Source organism: Asparagus officinalis, chromosome 5 (genome assembly GCF_001876935.1).
Source record: "Asparagus officinalis chromosome 5, Aspof.V1, whole genome shotgun sequence".
Classification (NCBI taxonomy): Eukaryota; Viridiplantae; Streptophyta; class Magnoliopsida; order Asparagales; family Asparagaceae; genus Asparagus; species Asparagus officinalis.
Genome location: NC_033798.1, coordinates 99,242,857 through 99,263,029, shown reverse-complemented (window position 1 = coordinate 99,263,029; position 20,173 = coordinate 99,242,857). Strand labels below are relative to the sequence as shown.

General features: G+C 40.3%; 1 protein-coding gene across 1 annotated transcript; it reads right to left on the bottom strand.

The window, feature by feature from the left end:
• On the bottom strand, positions 80-13,044 carry LOC109840354 (oxysterol-binding protein-related protein 4C-like). Its single transcript, XM_020408967.1, has 8 exons — positions 12,945-13,044; positions 12,074-12,232; positions 2,476-2,591; positions 2,233-2,362; positions 2,055-2,151; positions 999-1,293; positions 810-912; positions 80-616 (listed from the first exon to the last, which is right to left on the bottom strand). The coding sequence occupies exons 1-8, from the start codon at positions 12,945-12,947 to the stop codon at positions 362-364; spliced, it is 1,158 nt and encodes a 385-aa protein (XP_020264556.1). The 5' UTR covers positions 12,948-13,044; the 3' UTR covers positions 80-361.

Sequence of the window (20,173 nt, the reverse complement as noted above, 5' to 3'; positions counted from 1 at the left end):
GTAAGAATAGTCTAGTGTAAGCTGGACCTGTTCACTATAAGAGACTTCACAACTGGTTATTGTATGTATGTGTGTGCGCGTGCGCCTGTGTATAATATTAAGAATAGCAGTACTTGCACACATTGCAGGTTCTCAATTGGGGTGGGGGTGAAGGAAAAAGAGTTCTCTCCTAGCGCAACAGAAGTAAACATTTCCCTCAGGCTCTAGATCAGATCGATCTTAGTTGAGCCGAGAGATGCCATAACAACTAATTTCAAAATACTATAAATGTACACAACATTATACAAAATAGCTGAAACATACATATGTAACTTGTACGGATGATGCGACTGAACTTCCAAGTACCATATCAGTCCGATATTCAAGGGGAAACTGCGATAGGAGCTGGCGGCACCAAGCGCTCTATAGGCCAACAATCCCAGTCTCCTTCCTTGGTAGTGGCCACTCTAAAGTGCTTTGAAACCCAAGCTTCTCCTCTTGAATTCCTCTCTCTCCTCAGCCTCCTCTCTCTTTCCTCAATATTTTTCTTCGCCTCCTTAGCTTTTCCCCAGTCGTTCTTCAGGATTGCTTGGCTCACTTCAGCCCATACAACTGCTGATTCAGTTGCCCACAAACCCTGGTATCATCAACATCATGCGTCATTGGCACCTCTTAAACTATTTTTATTAGTATTGACACGCTCTCAACTTTTGTCTGTCTTATTTGTTACCCTAAACTTAGATGACAATTTACTCTCTTTTCTCAATAGTTAAAACTGAGGGTAAAATTTAATTTGTAGTCACATGATTGTGTTCTTCAAGGGGCGGTACCTTGGGATCCTTGACGCTAGGAGTTTTGAGTTTTGTGATGCCTAATTTAGCATCATATAGAACTCGACCTTTTCCACTTTTAGTATCCTTCAACTCAACAACTCTGCCAAACCAAATCAAAACAAATCGTAGAAGAGTTTAAATTTCAAAACAGATCAAATCACAAACATACAAAAGAGATCATTATACCTATCCCACTGGCCATCAATCTCATATATTGTCTTCGAAGTCTTTGAATTGACAATCTTACCCTTGACAGACCGAGGATTTCCTCTGAGTCCAAAGAATGAGCGGCTTTCACCAAAGGATACGTTTGCTTCCAGGCCTGAATCCTTGCATCGTATGCTGACATTTCCAGTCCAATCAGAACTAGGAAATGGAAGTATTTTTATGAGTAGGTTTGGCGATTCCATTTCGTAGCTCTCATTGAAGTTTAGTAGCTTCAGCTGCCTCTTCCCATGGATTACAGCTTCAACACCGGTCCCTACAGCGTAAAAGGAATCAGATGTATGCAAGTATGTGCAATAGGTAGCTCCAGATATAAGTATGGAAATAAGACATGATATGGCAAGAGTCATGCGAAGTGGAGTTTATAACATGAAAGGGTTAATTGCAGATAGACCCCCTGCACTATAGCCCTCTACTGTTGCCCAACTGCAGAAAGATCCTCTGACTGTTTTCTTTTTAAACTCAGTTACCCTCAAAAGGTCTATTTGTTAAAAGCAATGTTCTCTTCTCAGAGAGTGAAAGAGTCAAAATTTCGTTCATGGGGTCTATCCGCAATTAACTCAATACAAATATATGACAGTGGAAATTATGATGTTTGTGATGAGAAAGGTAAATCTCATGCATGGTTGATTTTTTAGAAGCGTCATTTTATGATCAGTCTATTTTTTTATAAAGTCTATTTGTTATAAGCTTTAGCAGATCAAATTCTGATGCTATGATGATAAATTGCTACAACTATCGAGTTGTGAGGGGTTTCATACTCATTGAAATTTCCTACCTTGCTTCCCAAGTTCAACTTATTAAAACTTAGATGGAAACGCTCGCTACATATGCTTGATAAGAAAAGTAAAATCTCTTAGAAGACTTTAGCTCAGGGTTACCGAGAAAATTTTGTATTTGTAAAATATAACACTCAGAATATGCACTTGCTACTTGATCGTATCAAACAATAGAAACTCCACAGGTATGATATTTTGCCATAGATATCTAAAAGAAAAAATTGCAATGAAATTTTACCATAGAACTTCGGACGCGGATTCTGACACGCTATAAACTCTATGTTTTCTTCTGTATCAGTTGCATGGAGAGCAGATACCGGAGGGTGATGAGATATCTATCAAAGGTACTCATGTGAATATAAACTTCAAATGTTGGAGAAACCAATAGCTTTCAATTATCTTTATCATGAAATTACCTGTTCAACAAAAACATTAAGAGTTCCTCTAGAGACATGATGGGTCTCTCCAAGAATAGGATTGAAAGGAGTCAAGCCAAAAATGAGAGGGCGTGCACTTGAAATACACCAAGCAACAACAGAAGTGAACCTACAAAAAACAACAGAGTTTTATTGTTTTTTCATATTATTGTCAACACAAGTTGTGTTTATTATCAATAAATCACAAATCCATGCCTTCTAGGAGAAAGCAACAGAAATAACCTGTCAAACTTATTTTTTCCTCGTGCACACTTTTTTAGGTAGTCCTCGCCAATGCAGTACACAGCTTCGCCGTAGCATTGGAGTTGTGATTTTGGCATGTTGAAGAGAGGAGGAAGCTGAAAATTTCACATACGAAAATAAATCTTTTTTTTCCCTTCCGAAAATGTCATATGATCAATTTGGTTTGAAACTTACATCCAGAAAAAGGTTACAATATTGCCGCTAAACAACAATTACGATTAGAACAACTTTGCACTTTTACAATTTGCAAGTAGAGTAGTAGGTATAGTTTTCTGTGAAGCAAGCAACACATGATCTAATTATTAATGTTGATAATAGTGTATTGTAGTGGGTTTTAGTCCCACATTGCTTGGGAGAACAAACCTCACACTCCTCTACTTGTATAAATATATGTGCACACTCAATATTCAATTCAAGGGAAATTTACCCAAGATTCTCTCTCTCTCTCTTACTTTAACATGGTATCAGAGCTAGGGCTATTTCCCTTTCAATAAAATTTTTAACGCTTTTGCGTTCTTTTGCCAAATCTTGGCCTTATTGCTTTGCAGCCGTTTAATGTTTTATTTTTTTTATTTTTATTTTTAATTATTTGGCGTTCATCTGCCAGATATTTTGGCCTTGTCGTTTTGCGGCCTCTTAACGCGTTTCGCGTTCTCGTTTAACCTTCGGGTTCTATTTTAAACCTTCGGGTTTCATTCTAACCTTCGGGTTCTATTTTAAACCTTCGGGTTTCATTCTAACCTTCGGGTTCTATTTTAAACCTTCGGGTTTCATTCTAACCTTCGGGTTCTATTTTAACGGCATTGTCGTTTCAAGACCGTCTCTCGGTCTCAAATTAACGGCATCGTCGTTTCAAGCCGTCTCTCGGCCTCAAACGAACGACATTAGTAACAGCATCTCGACATCTTAACGTCTCAAGATTGCTGTTATGGCTCCTTCAGAGAAGATTCCCAAACCACCTTTGCCCCTCAATGATCAAAGTGACTGGGCAGGGTGGTCCACCATTGTCACCAATGCCTTGCGTGGCGCTGGTTTGCTTGATCATCTCACCAGTACGGGACCAGTTCCACCGTCCATCAGCACTGTTGCTTCATCCAGTACTATTGCCTCTGGCAGTGGTGATGTCGATCTTCAGACTGCTCGTGCTCTCTATGTCAAGGAGAGTTCAGAGTGGCAATTGCAGGAATTTCGTGTTATGGATTATCTCACTCGCTGTGTTGGCTCTGGTCTCACTGTCGAGATTGGCTCGCTTCCCTCTGCTCAGGCCATGTGGACTCGTCTCACTGAGCGTTTCACTGAGTGCTCGGGTGCACGGGAGGCATATCTTCTGCAACGCATTTCTCTACAACGCAAAGGTAGTTCATCTCTGCAGTCCCATTTTGGACAAATGCAAGCTTTTTGGACAGAGTTACGCTCCATGCTTCCTGGACGTAATTCCACATATGAAGACTGGCTAGCCTGGTACGAACGGCATGAGGTGCATCAATTGTTTCAGTCCCTTCCTGAATATTCAACTATGGCTGATCAACTACTTCACCAGCCTCAATTTCCGACTTTGGCCTCAGTTATGGGAGCTCTCACTGCTTATGAGACCCGGCAGCAGACAGCACGACTCAATTTGTCAACAGACACTCCTACCTCTTCACTCGAGACTGTTTTGTCTGTACCTGTCACTGCTCCTGTTATGAATTATACTTCTCCACAGGCTCCCTCTCCACAGGCTCGATCTAAGCTCTCTTGCAAATATTGTAAGAAGGAAGGACACCGCATTGAGACATGCTTCAAGCTTCATCCTGAGTTACGTTCCTCAGGTACTGGACGTGGTCGGCGACCCCCTCAGTCTCAACCCTCTCGTACACCAGGATTGTTGGCCAATGCTATACCTTCTACTACTTCAGACTCTACTATTCAAGCTATTGAAAGTCTTCGCCGTCAACTTGATGCTTTTCAACATATCACCTCTACATCCGCCGCACAACTCTCTGGTATGCATTTTGCTGGTTCTTCAGCTAATCCTTCAGTCTCTGGTATGAATGATCTCTGGATTTTTGACTCTGGTTGTTCCTTTCATATGACTTGTAATGCCTCACTTTTATCCTCTGTCTTTACTTCATCCTCTCTTCCTCCTATCTACACAGCTGCTGGACAACCATTGTCCATTACTCAGTATGGCTCTATTACCCCACAAAATGATCCATCTGGTCGTCTAACACTTGGTCCCGTCTATGTGGCTCCACAATTGTGCTTGAATTTAATTTCTATTAGCTCTTTATGCATGGCGGGCCTGTTTGTCTCATTTTCTTCTGATACTTGTATTGTGCAGGATCCACAGACGGGCAAGACGGTTGGGGCGGGTCGTAGGAGGCACAAACTGTATTTTCTGGAATATCTTCACCTTCCAGAGTCCATACGTCCACGTTCTCTTGTTGCTTCTCTTTGTTCGTCAAAACCCTCTACCTCGCTTCCTGCCAATTTATGGCATAGACGACTTGGTCATGTGTGTAATAAAAGGCTGGAGAGTCTTATTCAGTCTGGAGTACTTGGTCCTGTATCATCTAGTTCTAGTATTGAGTCATGTGCTGGTTGCAAATTGGCTAAATTCACTGCTTTACCATTTAAAATGAGTACATCTGTATCCACTTCCTTATTTGATTTAGTACATTCTGATATTTGGGGGCCAGCTCCTTTGCCTTCTTCATCTGGCTACTTATATTATGTTAGTTTTATCGACGATTTCTCTCGTTTTACATGGGTTTACCTACTTAAGAATCGCTCTGACGTACTTACTGCTTATCAAGCCTTCACTGCTATGATTTTCACTCAATGGCAATCTCGTATTAAAGTTTTTCGTTCTGATTGTGCCAAAGAGTACCTATCCTCTGCCATGCGCTCTATCATGTCCTCTCATGGGACTATCTTTCAACAGTCATGTCCCTACACTCATGAGCAAAATGGTGTTGCTGAACGCAAACATCGTCATATCCTCGATACTGCCCGATCAATGCTCATTTCTTACTCTGTTCCTCGTCGTTTCTGGGCTGAGGCTATTCTCACCGCGACTCATGCCATTAATATCACTCCATCTAGCTCTCTTTCCGGTGCTACTCCTTATAGTCGTGTTTATACTCATCCTCCCCGTTATGATCTAGTTCGCGTTTTTGGTTGTCGATGTTTTGTTTTTCTGCCATCTCACGAACGTGATAAATTGTCTCCCAGAGCAGTTTCTTGTGTTTATTTAGGAATTAGTTCAGAACATCGAGGTTATCGTTGTTATGATCCCGCAACTCGTCGAGTTCATATATCTCGTCATGTTCAGTTCGAAGAGGATTCTCCATATTATTCTACTTCTGATGACTTTAATTTCCTCCACTCTACCGATCATGCTTCCCCGTCCACTGCATCACCCACTTCTTCACCTCAATTTTCCTTTCGAGATCTCCCTGACATCTCTCCCTCTCCTTCTGTTGACTCTTCCTCACCTGAGTCTTCTCTTACACCATCTAATCCATATCCTGTGGACACAACTCTCACTCCAGAAAATACTGTTGATCTTCATGCACCTGCGCCAGCATCTCCCCCGCCTGAGGTTCCTCTTGCTCTTCGTCGAGGCAAACGCCCACATGTCATGCCTGCCCGGTATGCTTCTGTTACTTCTTATTCACCTATCTTTCATAACTTTCTTGCTGCCATTCATACTATTGTTGAGCCAAAGTCCTTCCAAGAGGCAGTTCAAATTCCAGAGTGGCGACAAGCTATGGCTGAGGAATTTCAAGCATTTCAGCAAACTCATACCTGGGATATTGTTCCCTGTCCTCCTGGGATCTCTCTTGTTGGCAGTAAATGGGTTTATAAGGTCAAGTTTCGTCCTGATGGCACCATTGAACGTCGAAAAGCTCGTTTAGTGGCTAGAGGTTTTACTCAGCAACAAGGTATTGATTATGAGGAGACCTTTGCTCCTGTTGCTCAGATGCCCACTGTGCGTACTCTCCTTGCGGTCGCTGCTGCTCATCGTTGGCCCTTATACCAGATGGATGTCAAAAATGCTTTTCTTCATGGCTCTTTATCAGAGACCGTATATATGCAACCGCCTCCAGGGTCAAATATTCCTCCGGGACATGTATGTCTCCTTCGTCGTGCTGTTTATGGTCTCAAACAGGCACCCCGCGCTTGGTTTGAGTGTTTTCGCGATGTTGTGCTCAAAGCGGGCTTTATAGAAAGTCATCAAGATGCTTCTCTGTTTGTTCGCACTACATCGCGTGGCAGGGTTTTATTACTCATCTATGTAGATGATATGATCATTACAGGTGATGATATGACAGGTATACAATACGCAAAATCTCAGTTGCAACAACAGTTCCACATGAAGGATCTTGGATCTCTTCGGTATTTCCTTGGTCTAGAAATTTCTCAAGGCCCGCGGGGTGTATTACTGTCTCAACAGAAGTATCTCTCAGATATTCTAAATCAAGCTGAGTTAACTGATAATACAACTGTCGATACTCCACTCCAGCAGAATGTCAAACTTTGCTCTACTGACGGTGAGCCTCTATCTGATCCTACCCGATATCGACATCTTGTTGGTCAGTTGGTCTATTTGTGCATCTCTCGACCAGATATCTCTCATGCTGTTGGTATTGTCAGTCAATTTGTTAGTGCCCCACGTTCTGTACACTATGCTGTCTTATTACGGATTCTTCGGTACCTCCGGGGTACTAGCACTCGCTCACTTTTGTTTCCTGCTACATCTAAGTTAGAGCTTTGTGCATATTCTGATGCTGATTGGGCTGGTGATCCAACTACCAGAAAGTCTACCACAGGTTATTGTATATTTCTTGGTGATTCCCTTATTTCCTGGCGAAGTAAGAAACAAGATGTTATTGCTCTTTCCAGTACTGAGGCAGAGTATCGTGCAATGTCCACAACAGCTAAAGAGATTATTCATCTTCGTCGCCTTCTCAGTGATTTCGGTATTTCTGTTACGACTCCTACTCCTCTCTACTGTGATAATAAGAGTGCCATCCAGATTGCTAATAATCCAGTATTTCATGAAAGGACCAAACATATTGAGATCGACGCTCATTTTTTCCGTCACCAAGTTATCAAGGACAAGACAATTCTACTTCCTCATGTTTCATCCGCTGACGAGCTTGCAGATTTCTTCACAAAGGCCTTACCTGTTCATCGGTTCCAGTTTCTTGTACGCAAACTCACTTTGTTTGATCCAACATGAGTTTGAAGGGGGCTGTTGATAATAGTGTATTGTAGTGGGTTTTAGTCCCACATTGCTTGGGAGAACAAACCTCACACTCCTCTACTTGTATAAATATATGTGCACACTCAATATTCAATTCAAGGGAAATTTACCCAAGATTCTCTCTCTCTCTCTTACTTTAACAATTAAAAACCTTTGTCTGCTAAAAGAAAAAGGTTTATAAAAGTTTTCTTCTTCCTTTGCGCATGGACTCGAATCTTTCTTGCCTCCTCAAATTATTAAATCATAGCTTACGTTACAATCTGATTCTGCATATGCCCCTAGACATTAATAATTTCTTCAATGTAAAGTGTTATTGTGTTAATAATATTTTCTATAGAAAGAGTTGGAAATCCAGAGATTCTCTTTCTTTTCTGTTTTATTTCCTTAACTTGTATGCCACGTACCCTGCATATTCTCCAAAGAGAATATCAAAGAGCTACATTGCACGGGGACGGGTGCGGGTGCGGGTGCGGACACGGACACGGGTGCAGATATAAGACATGACAAATTTGTACACTGTAGAATACGACGGGACACGACTATGTTATATATATATATTTATATTTATATATATATATAGTTGAGCTAGGCTACTATTAATAGTATCAAACATGCAGATGCTATCAACCTAAATTTGAAAATCTGAACCAAAAAATAAAGATCCGAATCAGTAGATGCAATCTATTACACATGAACTAGTTAGAAACAAAATTGTAAATAATTTTGACGTGTTTTGAATTATATACCAAGAGGCAAAAATTAACCAACTTCATGAAAATTCTGAAACGTTGATTCTGACGACATATCTTGCATGTGTTAATGATGATGAAATCATTTAGAATTTTGTTTCTAACTAGTTCATATGTAGTAGACCACATCTACCAGTTTGGATTTTTATTTTTGGGTTCCGATTTTTAAAATTAGGTTGATAGTATCCACATGTTAGATATATATTGAAATTAATAATATATATGAGATCAATATTATTATTTTATTACATATTATGAGAACTAAAGTCCATATAACTTTTTTATGTTCCTCTTATTACGCAGATTATAAATAGAAAAACCGCTCACTTTTGGACTTGATATCCAAATCATCATTTAAAATCATACTTATGGACATGATATGGGCTGAAATGAACTATATCCAAGTCCAACAAGTTATAGAAATTTGATGTGAAGTATAAGATATACGTCCAAGAAATGTAACATGAGTGTTTTAAGCTAAAACATATAATGTATAATTAGGCATATGTTTGCATAAATATATGTATATACTCAAGAAGTTTTCAAGGAGTGTTCGACACGGACAGAAACATGAATACGGGAGCAAAGATGAAGTGTCTAGGTAACCTAGTCAAAGAGTAATAATATTACGCTATAGACTGAGAAACAACCAAAAATAATGCAAAACATTATGATGCTTGTAATTTGGATCAATGATAAAGGCTGAAGAGAAGTTGTGGAAAGCACTAGGCTCAAATAACTCTGGAAAAATAATTGAGAAACCTACAAGAAATATTTTGTTAATTTAAAACGGTATGGGTTGTGATAAATCATTATTTGTTCAAGTAAACTGTACAGTTTCGCCTCACATGTTCATTGTCAATTTAATAGTGTTGCCCATTAAACAACATATGAATATCAACTCCGACCAAGTCTCTATTTTGTGCTTTTTTGATGAGTAATACTACAAGATTTGCATCATTCTTGAACTACATGACACAAAAAATATGGGGTCTCTAGACACTCATGATTTCTTATTGCAATTTGTTAGAAAAGATTCTATATTTTATGTCATGTAGTACAAAACTAGTATAATTCTTCTTCTAATTCTTCTCGGATGAACGAGATTTAAGTAAAAGCTTTTCATTAAATTCTCACAGTACCAATTGTTTTACTCCAAATAGCTCTCCTTTACAATGAATTATTTGACATGTGATGAAACGTAAATATGAATATATGATAAAGGACAGGTGGATAATAAATGGACCAGGTACCATCTGGCCTGGTACTTGTCTTTAATGGACTACGTTCATTACTATTGAAAATGACCTTACTTTTTCTCACACAAACAAAAATGGTAAAAAAAAATGGACCCTACATTTTGACTCTCTTACCCTGATCACTGCTTTAGTAACTAGCATCAAATCAACATAGTCAAATTTCTACAGCATTCAAAAATCAACAGAGTCAAATTTCTACAGCATTCAGTACTTGAATGCTAGTACAGAATGGCTCTGATACACGTTATTGTAGGCTTTGTACCTAAGGTCCCATTTCGAAATTGGCTAAATTACCATATGGGTATTTTAATTAGACCTTTTTTATTTATAGGATAATTTAAATAGATAACTCAATTTAAATGAGTTAGAGGTGCAACAAGATTCAAATTTTCATCAGCGGCTAATTTTTTATTGAGAAACTATTATTTTTTTTACTGAATAAATTTCTTCTACCACCTTGACCTCTCAAAATTGTTGAATCTATACCTAATTATCATAATGTGGCAAAAGAGGGTATTTATGCAAAATTGTCCCTTTAAAAAGCTTCATCGTTCCTATCAACACTCTATTTGTGTTTTTGGTATACTTTAACATGGAGCTTTTGAAGGGGAGAATAGGGGAGAGTAAGGAGAGGGAATGAGGAAGGAGAGGGTGAGAATGATGGAGGCTATTGATGACAATGGATTAGGGAAAATGAGGGAGAAGATGAGGAGTTGATGATGAAGTGTGGATAGGAAAAATAGAGATTTTCAAACGACCAATTTCACATAAACCCCTCATCTTTATGTACGATATCACTAACTTTGAGAGGTCAAGGGGCAAAATTTCTTTTTGTAGTAAAAGAATAACATTTTCTGGCCGAAAAATTACCCATAAAAAAATTTGGGTTTTGTTGCGTCTTTGATTTATTTAAAATGACTTAATGTGAATTGTCTATTTAAAATGTTTTATTACTAAAAAAGGTCTAATTAAAATATCAATATAGTAATTTAGCCTTTCAAAATCAATTGTTACGCATAATAGATAATTTTTAAAAATCTCTAATGAGAATAGAAGGTAACATAATCATAGGCTCATAGTTGCATATTTTCCAAATAGGACATTGTCCTATCAATCTACTTCTACCGTGTCATAGTAATTACCTGTTCCTTCAGCTATAGTTAAAGGCGTTGTACACATTTGAAAATATTAATGAGTTCAATCAATGTATGTTTTGGAAAATCCAAGATGTCATCACAGCTTCTGATTAATTGTGAATATTTTCAATTTTAGTGACTAATTAGCATATAACTACCTGAAGTATCCATGTCTTGTCGCACAGTGGCGGAGCCACATGGAGCTTGCCCTGTCCAGGACAAGAAAGTGAAACCGGGGAGCTCCATCGTCGACTTCTAGAGGCCCGTCGTCGACTCCAACGAGGGGAGCCCCTCGAACTCGAGGAGCTTCTCCTCGCTTCCCCGCTCAAAACTAGGTTTTGTGCCGACTCCGATGACGGATGAGCAGGAGGACGAGGTTTCTCCTTCGCCGATGTTTGCGCCTTGGGATTCATCGCTAGCCAAGATTATTTTTTTGCCCAGGGAAAAAAAATCCTGGCTACGCCACTGTTGTGGCACACGTAATACATACTCTATCAAAATTTTCCCGCAAACAAATATGATGTTCGTTAACATGGGGAGGATATGAGACATCTCATAAAATTTAATCCCATTTTAGGGCTGCTGTTAGGGTTATAATTTCGTACTCTAACCTATCATTATAAGCAAACCACTCTTTCTATATATGGCTAAACTATGGATTCGTAAGGGCTACAAATTTGTATTCTAACATATTCCTATAAATTGACCACCTTTTCTATGGTTAAAATCTGAATTCATATAATAATGAAATATTTTATTCAAATCCATTCTAAGTTAGTGATGGTTGGGATTTGATTTGTATTGCTTTAATACAATATGAAATATCACTACAAGAAAACCCATAAATTGTGATGAGAATTGAGAACAATAATAAGTGAACACCAAACTTAAAAGAGTATAATTTGGTATTCAGGTTTTCTATAGAGTGCCCATGGGCACTCTATAAGAGAGGAGAGAGATAGAGAGAAATGAATGAGGAGGGGATCCCAATGCAAATTAGAGGTCCCCTCTTCATTCATTTCTCTCTATCTCTCCTCTCTTATAGAATGTCCATGGGTACTCTATAAAAAACCGTTTGGTAACCGTTTGGTATTTTAACATACATGCGCAAAAAACCTTAGGTAGTACTATACAAATTAGCCTTCTCGGAGTACAAAAAACAATGATTATAGTACGAACCTGAAAATTTGTGAGATCAGTTCCCGGTCTAATGCCTCGGAAAAGCCCAAACACCTGCTGGAGCACGTTAGGCTGCCGGTACTCCGCAGCCAACCCCCCTTCCAACGCAAGCGGAGCTGTCAGCACCGCCTCGTGCTCATCCTCGTTCTCTTTGCTAACCTGCGCCTCAAACAACAGCCGTACAATGCCTCAATTTACGGGCTAGAGTTAAACACGTCTTGTTAACCAATGATCATCCTTGCTTAACTTATTCATTTACTAATTTAAAAATTTTAATGAGAACAAAGACCATTCGTAAACAAATGATTAAATTAAAATAAATAATATAATTGAAACGGGCTGCAGCCCTCTTCGTTGTTACCGCAGAACTTCTGGCGCAAATTAGTCAAACTCGAAAGGCGTGGGACTTCGATATTCCCACACCTGACTTCTTCAAATTAAAAGGCAATTTAAAGAAAGTTCAAAAAAACCCAAGACCACCTTTTGGAAAATAAAACCAGTCTCGGGATATTATAAGTACTAAATGGCCTTTATCTATAAAGTGAGAATATTAATGAATGGAGTGGTTCCTAAGTCACATTGGAAGCGTGTAAACCAACAAAAAAGTGATTTTAAAATATCAATCTCAAAAGATTGCCAACGTCGAATATTTACGCTGCTGCACCGGACGGCCAAAGAAGCGCAAGTTAGCAAGGAGCGTTGCGGATGATTTATTTCGGCACGCGGTCGGGTCGGAATCCCTTTTGGCGTTTGGGTATTGGATCAAAAAATTACCGGGTTCTCAGAGAAAAGAGTATGTAAAAAAAAAAATACGAATACAGAGTAAGAAAGGGGGAAAACAACGAATAATAGGAGAATCAAAAACAATTACCATGGTTTCGGAGCTTCCAATGGTTTTAACGTCGGAATCCTATAAGGACCGGCTTTGCCTCTTGTCTCTGTTTTTTGCTTTTCCTCTCCTCTCATGAGCTGGGTATTTATAAAGGAGGGAACCGAGAAAGAATAATAAACTAATAAAGAAATAAAGTATTATATGTTAACTTTAATTTTTTGCCTTTTTTTAACCGGAGGATGTTGGATTTAAATATAATTAAATCTAATTTATGGATACATATATTTATCAGTGTGTATTGCTATCTTTAAGGATAACCCATATAAAGTGATCAATCAATTTGAGTTAATGAGTATTTAAATAAACCATGGGCTAAATATGCAGATACAAGGTTGTAATTATAATTTAATGATGAGTCAAATTATAAACGTATAACACCTATATATGGGGTTATGTTCCCTAATCTAGGGTTAACACACTCAAATCTCTTATCCCCATCTAAAGATATACTAAAGGAGAAATCCTAAAATTAGAAGATCATCAAAACCCTAATTCAGATCCAAGCAATGAATTCAGATATAACTTCCACTCTTATTGATGTTTAATCTCTATGATTTAAATTACGATTAAGTACAACAAGTGGTATCAGAGTCACCGTGATTATTTTTTAGGGGTTTAAGATTTAAAATTGGGTTTTTGATTTTAATCTGTGGATTATTAAGAATTGTTCACGGAGGAATAGTAAAAGTTTAAAGTTTTGGCTTGTGTTTTCTTTCGAATGTTTTTTTCGGATCTAAAGCAAGAAATCATCTTTTTTTTCGATTCTGGATCTGGACAAGTCTCGGATCCTGTTGTTGAATCTGGTTATGAATTAAAATCGAAAGAAAAAAATAGATTTTCAGTTTGTCGTCAAGCGCCACGCTCCCCGCTGGCGATGTTCTGCTGGCGGTCTCGCTGTCAATAATTGGAGATGGCGGCGACAACATCAGGAAACCCTAGGGTTTCAACCATAATGTGCAGGAGTAAAAGTGGTGGCTGCGGCCATCAAGAACAAACCCTAACGGGTGCGGGAATTAGGGAAAAAGGAGGAGGTTACCTCGATTTCAGGCGAGCTTCGTGCTCAATTCAGTCGAGCTTCGGGCTTGAAAGCTTCAGCGAACTTCGGTTTGCTTCAAACGAACCTCGTGTTCGTTCTTATGCGAGCCTCATGCTCAATTCAAACGAACCTCGTGTTCGTTCTCAGGCGAGCCTCGTGCTCGATTCAAACGAACCTCATGTTCGTTATCAGGCGAGCCTCGTGCTCAATTCAAGCAAGCCTTGTACTCAATACAGTTGGACCTCGTGTTCGAAGTCAAGTGAACTTCGTTTTGAAGTCGAGCGAGCTTCATGTTTCGCTGCAGGGAGCTTCGGTTCTTTTGAATGTGAGCTTGACACTCGAGTCTCAGGCGAGTTTCGATTTGCTGCAGGCGAGACTCGATCCGTTGGAGGCGAGCTCGAAGAACCCTAGCTCAGGCGATTTTTTTGTTTTGGAGAACTCAGGCGAACTTCATGTTCGCTGCCAGGAAGCCTCGAATTGGTGCAGACGAGCTTTGGAAACAAGCTTCGTCGGCACAATTGGGGTTTACAAGTGGGTTTCTGATGTAGTTGAGAAGAATACATTTCTTTTCTTTAAGGCCAAAGCCTACTTAAGGTCTTTTGGTTGTGGACCTGCAATTCAGTTTGGGCCCTCAAATGGATTGGGCATGTGACGCAGCGCGGAAGTAATAGCCTCGGAATCCACCAAGGAAAATCTTCGAATCCACGAAGAGCTTCGAGTCCACGAAGTAAATATTGAAGAAAAACGAAATTTTATTAATCAAAGTTATGCCTCTAGGGCTTACAAGGCTCTTATTAAATAGAAAAAGAAACAAGACTCCTACAAGGACTCTAATTCCTACAAGGACTCTCAACTTACCAAAAATGGTATAGAATTCCTAAAACATTAAAACTCCTAAAAAGACTCCTTATGAATAGGAAAGTCCACCGGTCAAATCTGAGATCAAATCGGATTTGTTACCTAAACAAAACAGACTCCTAAATTATTACTAAAAATAGTAAAAACGGACAAAATTGTAATTATCTCTCAAACCGTAAGGAATTTGGCGAATCTGAGAACACAAACCAACCCTAAGGGCTTGATTTGGATGGCTCCGTCTCGTCGAGATAGTCGATTTTCATATATAATTCGTCCAATTCCGACGTACGGTTTGAAAGTTACGGTCGTTTCTTCGAAACAAGTTATTTTCTTCGACTAGGCCCGCATTTGCGACTGCCCCACTTTGACATAAACATGTCTGATGTGTGTTCTACATCAGTCCCCCCTGCTTGAAAAGAGCTCGACCCCGAGCTTACACTTGCATGAACAGCTGTTTCTGGTGGGTAATACTCAAACAAATCTGCAACATTAAAACTAGGAGAAATACCCAAATCTGTAAGAAGGTCAACCACATAAGCGTTGTCGCTAATCTTCTTCAGTATTTTGCATGGACCATACTTCTTATTCTTCAGCTTGTTGTAAGTACCCACGGGAAAACGTTCTTTTCGCAGAAACACCATCACCATGTCTCCTTCTTCAAACACCTTCCTCCTTCTGTGTTGATCAGCTTCGGCTTTATACTTAGCATTAGACTGCTCTATCTTCTCCTTCACCTCCTGCTGAATAGCACGTATCTTTTCAACCATATGATCTGCAGGAACACTCTGTCCAGGAAGTTTAGGTAGCGGGGCTAGATCAAGATAGTGATTCGGAAGCCTTCCATACACAATTGCAAAGGGTGCCTTGCATGTAGTCCGACTCTCCATACAGTTGTAGGCAAATTCAGCATGTGCCAAAGCAAGATCCCATTGTTTTGGTCGATCGCCAGAAATAGATCTAAGAAGATTACCGAGGGTGCGATTGACCACTTCAGTTTGTCCATCCGTTTGGGGGTGATAGGCAGTACTGAACTTGAAAGAAGTGTTGAATCTCTGCCACAAAGTCTTCCAAAAGTGTGATAAGAACTTGGAATCTCTATCGGATGTGATGGACTTTGGCACTCCATGAAGACGAACTATCTCCCGAAAGAAAAGATTGGCAATGTTGCTCGCATCCGCAGTCTTCTTGCATGGAATAAAGTGCGCCATCTTTGAAAACCTATCAACCACAACAAAAATAGAATCCATACCTCGTTGGGTTCTAGGCAGTCCCAACACAAAGTCCATGGAAATATCATGCCACGGCGCATCAGGAACTGGTAAGGGTGTATACAATCCTGTATTCTGAGACTGTCCCTTAGCAACTTGACAAATTGGACAACGCCGCACATATCTTTCTGCTCCTTTCTTCAACTGAGGCCAATAATATCGTTCTTCAATGGCTGCAATTGTCTTATCACGTCCCAAATGTCCTCCTAGTACGCCAGCATGAAGGTCTCGAATTATCTGCTCTCTTAACGAACTCTGGGGTATGCACAATTGATCGTCATGAAATAGATAGTCATCATGAATATGAAAGCCTTTAACTGATCTATTTTGAAGACAGTCATCCCAAAACTTCTTACAATCGTCATCATCCGCATACAGCTCCTTAAGATACTCAAACGCAATCACTTCAGCCTTCAAAGTTACCAACAATCTAGCCCTCCTACTGAGTGCATCTGCAACCTTATTCTGCTGCCCAGATTTATGCTTCAAAACGAAGGTGAAACGCTGCAGATATGCAATCCAACGAGCATGCATACGGTTGATGGTAGTCTGACTATTAAGGGTCTTCAAGGCCTGATGATCAATGTGAAGCAAAAACTCTCTCGAGATCAAATAGTGCTCCTGTTTGTAGGAAATTTGATGTAAAAAGACAAAGAAAGAAAATTTGACTTGTATTCTCTCAAAATCGATTACAATTTGGATTCCGGATTACAAAAGAGTAATGAGAATGGATTTGATTCTCTCCTTTGTTTAAGACTGGGTTCTTCTTGGTAGCGATGGAGTTGCTTCCTTCGATTGATCGCGTCGAACTTGCTCTCCGTTTGACGATCCGACCGTCCTTCTTCACTGGAATAACTGAAGTAGTTTTGATGACTTCGGTTTAGAACTCTGACGAGTGTTGAAGAACTCTGAACGAGTAAGAACTCTGATAAGAGCTTTTGAAAACCGAATGGTCTGGTTTGATGTGATTAACTTGCGTTACAAGCTAATTAAAAACTCTTAACGAGCTTTAAGAACTCAGAATGAGTTAAAACTCTAAACAGAGTTGTTGGAAACCGAAATTGTCGGTTAATTGCCACGTGGATGATACCTTTGATGAAAGGATCCTTCGCGGATTTGATTAACTGATCGTTGATCAGTTCCTTGATCTCCCGAAGATCTCTTCCTTTCGATTACTCAACTGCCGAGATTTGTTGACCTGGGTGGTTTTGATCCCCCTCCCCTCAACTCTTTGCGGTTTTTTATCTCAGAAACCGACTTGATCAACCTATCAACCCGCCAACCCCTTACTCGGTTTGGAGTAAGTCGGTTATTATAGGGGGTTAGTGATGTAACCAATCCCTAAATCCGCGTCCTAAGTGGGCGAAGATCCCTCAGAACGTGGGATAACGGTTTTGAGGCCGTTCGACTTGCGTTTGAACAAGTCAAAACGCCTCAGTTGGCGTTATGGGCGTTAACTCTGTTAGGGATTTGAGACGCACGGGCCTCGTGTGTTCTGAACTTGGAAACGCACAGGCTGCTGGTGCGTTGAAATTTAAACTCTGCGTTCAGAGTTCGCGGACATAGCTGAGTCTGCTTGAAGAACGCACGTTTATGGGTGCGTTTCGTGATTTAACTCTGCGTTCAGAGTTCGATGTCTGTTGATGAACGCACAGGTTTGTGTGCGTTTGAGAAACGCAGAAATGAATTTCTGCCGTTTGGCGAGAATCTTGTTGGCTTATAACCTCGTCCACTATAACATTACAAAGGCTATTGTTTATTTGATCTTTGCCTGTTATAGGATGATGAGAGTCGTTCAGATTGTTAACTCTCACTGTGTTGTTGTGAAGGCCACTGAACAGAGTTTTTCATCAGCCGTCGGAAGTGTCGTCGAATTGTAACTCTTCTCGATCCGTGTGAAAAGTCTCCTATTTGCCGTTTTCGATCGTCGGCGTGAAAAGCTATTTGATTGTAGCTCTCGTTGTTGGAGCTTGACGGGAATCAACATCCATAGTGGTCTTCTGGACGAATATTTTGCCCACAGCTCTCTACCAGCAACCTCACCAGCTAAGTCCACCTTTTATTTCTAAAATCATTACACTGTTCATCAGCATTCTCTAATTAGTCGCTAATATAGTATTAGTCATGCTGTTGTCGCCAGCCATCAGATCAATCATCTCAGAAATGAGGTCGTGTTTCTGTAGGGTTGTAGAGCTGCGGTTCAGTGATTAGAAAGTCGTCTGATCGTGACTTCTATTGTTAGGCTTGATATTGGGATTAGCTATCCGTTGTAATTTTTAGGACAGCCTACAGAAGCCCCCTCCAAAGTTGTTCGAAAGGTTCCGTACGTCCGGTTGTACTGAGTACGAATTTTCGAGAATACTTTGGATCCCAAAATTTAGTGGATTGATTGTTCATTTCGTCTAATCTGAAGGAATTGCCGAACTTTAGGTGATATTCAATACTGGCTGTATACTCATGCCAACAGACTCTTCAGTTGGAGTCATCTGTTCTTCTTTGGTTTTAGTCACCTTGGATGGCTGATATTACCTCCCTCTATTTATCTGAAGCACTTCCATGGCTGTTAAACAGAGAGGATATTGCCTTATCGTGGCTTGAATATGACGCGCCAGCAGTAGATTTCTTGCGTTATCGAACTGAAACAGGATAGAAGTCTGCGTTCCAAGGTTTAAACTCTTGCAGACGCTACAAGTAGTATTTCTTATGTGCATACGATCGAAATATAACGGCAGGGCAGTTTACTGCGTTCGGAAGCTCAAGCACACAAGGGCACAGGCCGTGCTTTAGCGGATTCTTGAATCCGACCCGATTTGACAAGTCATGGCTGTTATAAATAGAACCGCCAAAGTCAAATACAAAGTCACGCCGCTTACTTTTTCCCTCTTCTTTTTCGAGAGATTTTTAACGAACTCTTCGTTTCCAACTCGGTATGATCCTGTCAGTCTTCTCCTCCATGGGTTCCAAGAAGAAAGGCTGCTCCTCGCCCCAGATCTCCTGCTGCAGCTGCGCGCCCGCCGGCTGCCAGCAGCGCACGCCCGCCTCCGGCTCCACGGTCGGGTGGTAAGTGCTGCCATTCGTGGCCGTCGAACTCGCCTTCGGCCGAATTCTTTAAAAACCTAGATGTGCTGCCGCCAAACTTGCTTCGGCAATTATTTGGAGAAACCCTAGATGGGTTCTTGCAACGAGGGAGAAGACTCGTTCTATTTTTTTGAACGCCCAGATGTTATATTCTGCGTGAATTCGAAACGTCAGGGGCCTGAACCCTATGCCGTATTATTAAATTCTAACGCCAGCGCTTTGAACTTTTGTGGTTCAAAACTTCAACGCCAGAGTTTAACCCTTTGCGTTGATGAAAATTTTAACGCCAGTCTGAACTTCCGTTCAAAACTTACACGCAGAGTTTACCTATGGTTGTATTTAAAATTAACGCCAGTGTTCTGAACTGTGCCGTCAAAACTTAACGCAGAGTTATAACCCTTGCGTGTAAAATTAACGCGCAGGTCTGAACTGTGCGTTTCAAAACTTAACGTCGAGCTTTAACCCTTGCGTTGATGAAAATTAAGCCAGTCTGAACTGTGTCGTTCATAAGCCTTACGCAGAGTTTGATCTCTTGCGTTTGGATTGAAAAATTAACGCCAGGTCTGAACTGTTGGTTCAAAGCTTAATCGCCAGTAGTATTGATCTCTTTGCGTTGTATGAAAATTAACGTCAGATTTGGAACTGATAATTCTTCTTTCTTTGCAGTGCCTTACACCCGTGCAACCTCTCAATCTTCTCACCACTTCGGCGCATGAGGGAGGGTCTGGACTCTAATATGCCAATTCAATCTGCGTCAAAGAACTTCCAATATTCCAGGACACCGACAAAGATCGCTTCACTCTGATCTCAGAGATCCAAATACTGATGCTACTCAGGGTTTTAGTTACGGGACGCTAAGTTTGAGCACTGGGTCTCGCCAAGAAACTCTGCCAAGCCAGCTTCTTATTTGGAGATCGTGTCAGTATTTCAAAAGGGATCATGCACGGCGGTATCTCTCTCTCTTTATT

What these genes read in the sequence shown, in the direction of transcription:
- LOC109840354 (XM_020408967.1), bottom strand. An exon ending in CTGATCTCACAAATTTTCAG is followed by an intron (nt 2,592 to 12,073) that starts GTTCGTACTATA and finishes TGAAATTTTCAG; the next exon opens with CTTCCTCCTCTCTTCAACAT. An exon ending in CTAGCGTCAAGGATCCCAAG is followed by an intron (nt 617 to 809) that starts GTACCGCCCCTT and finishes TGATGATACCAG; the next exon opens with GGTTTGTGGGCAACTGAATC.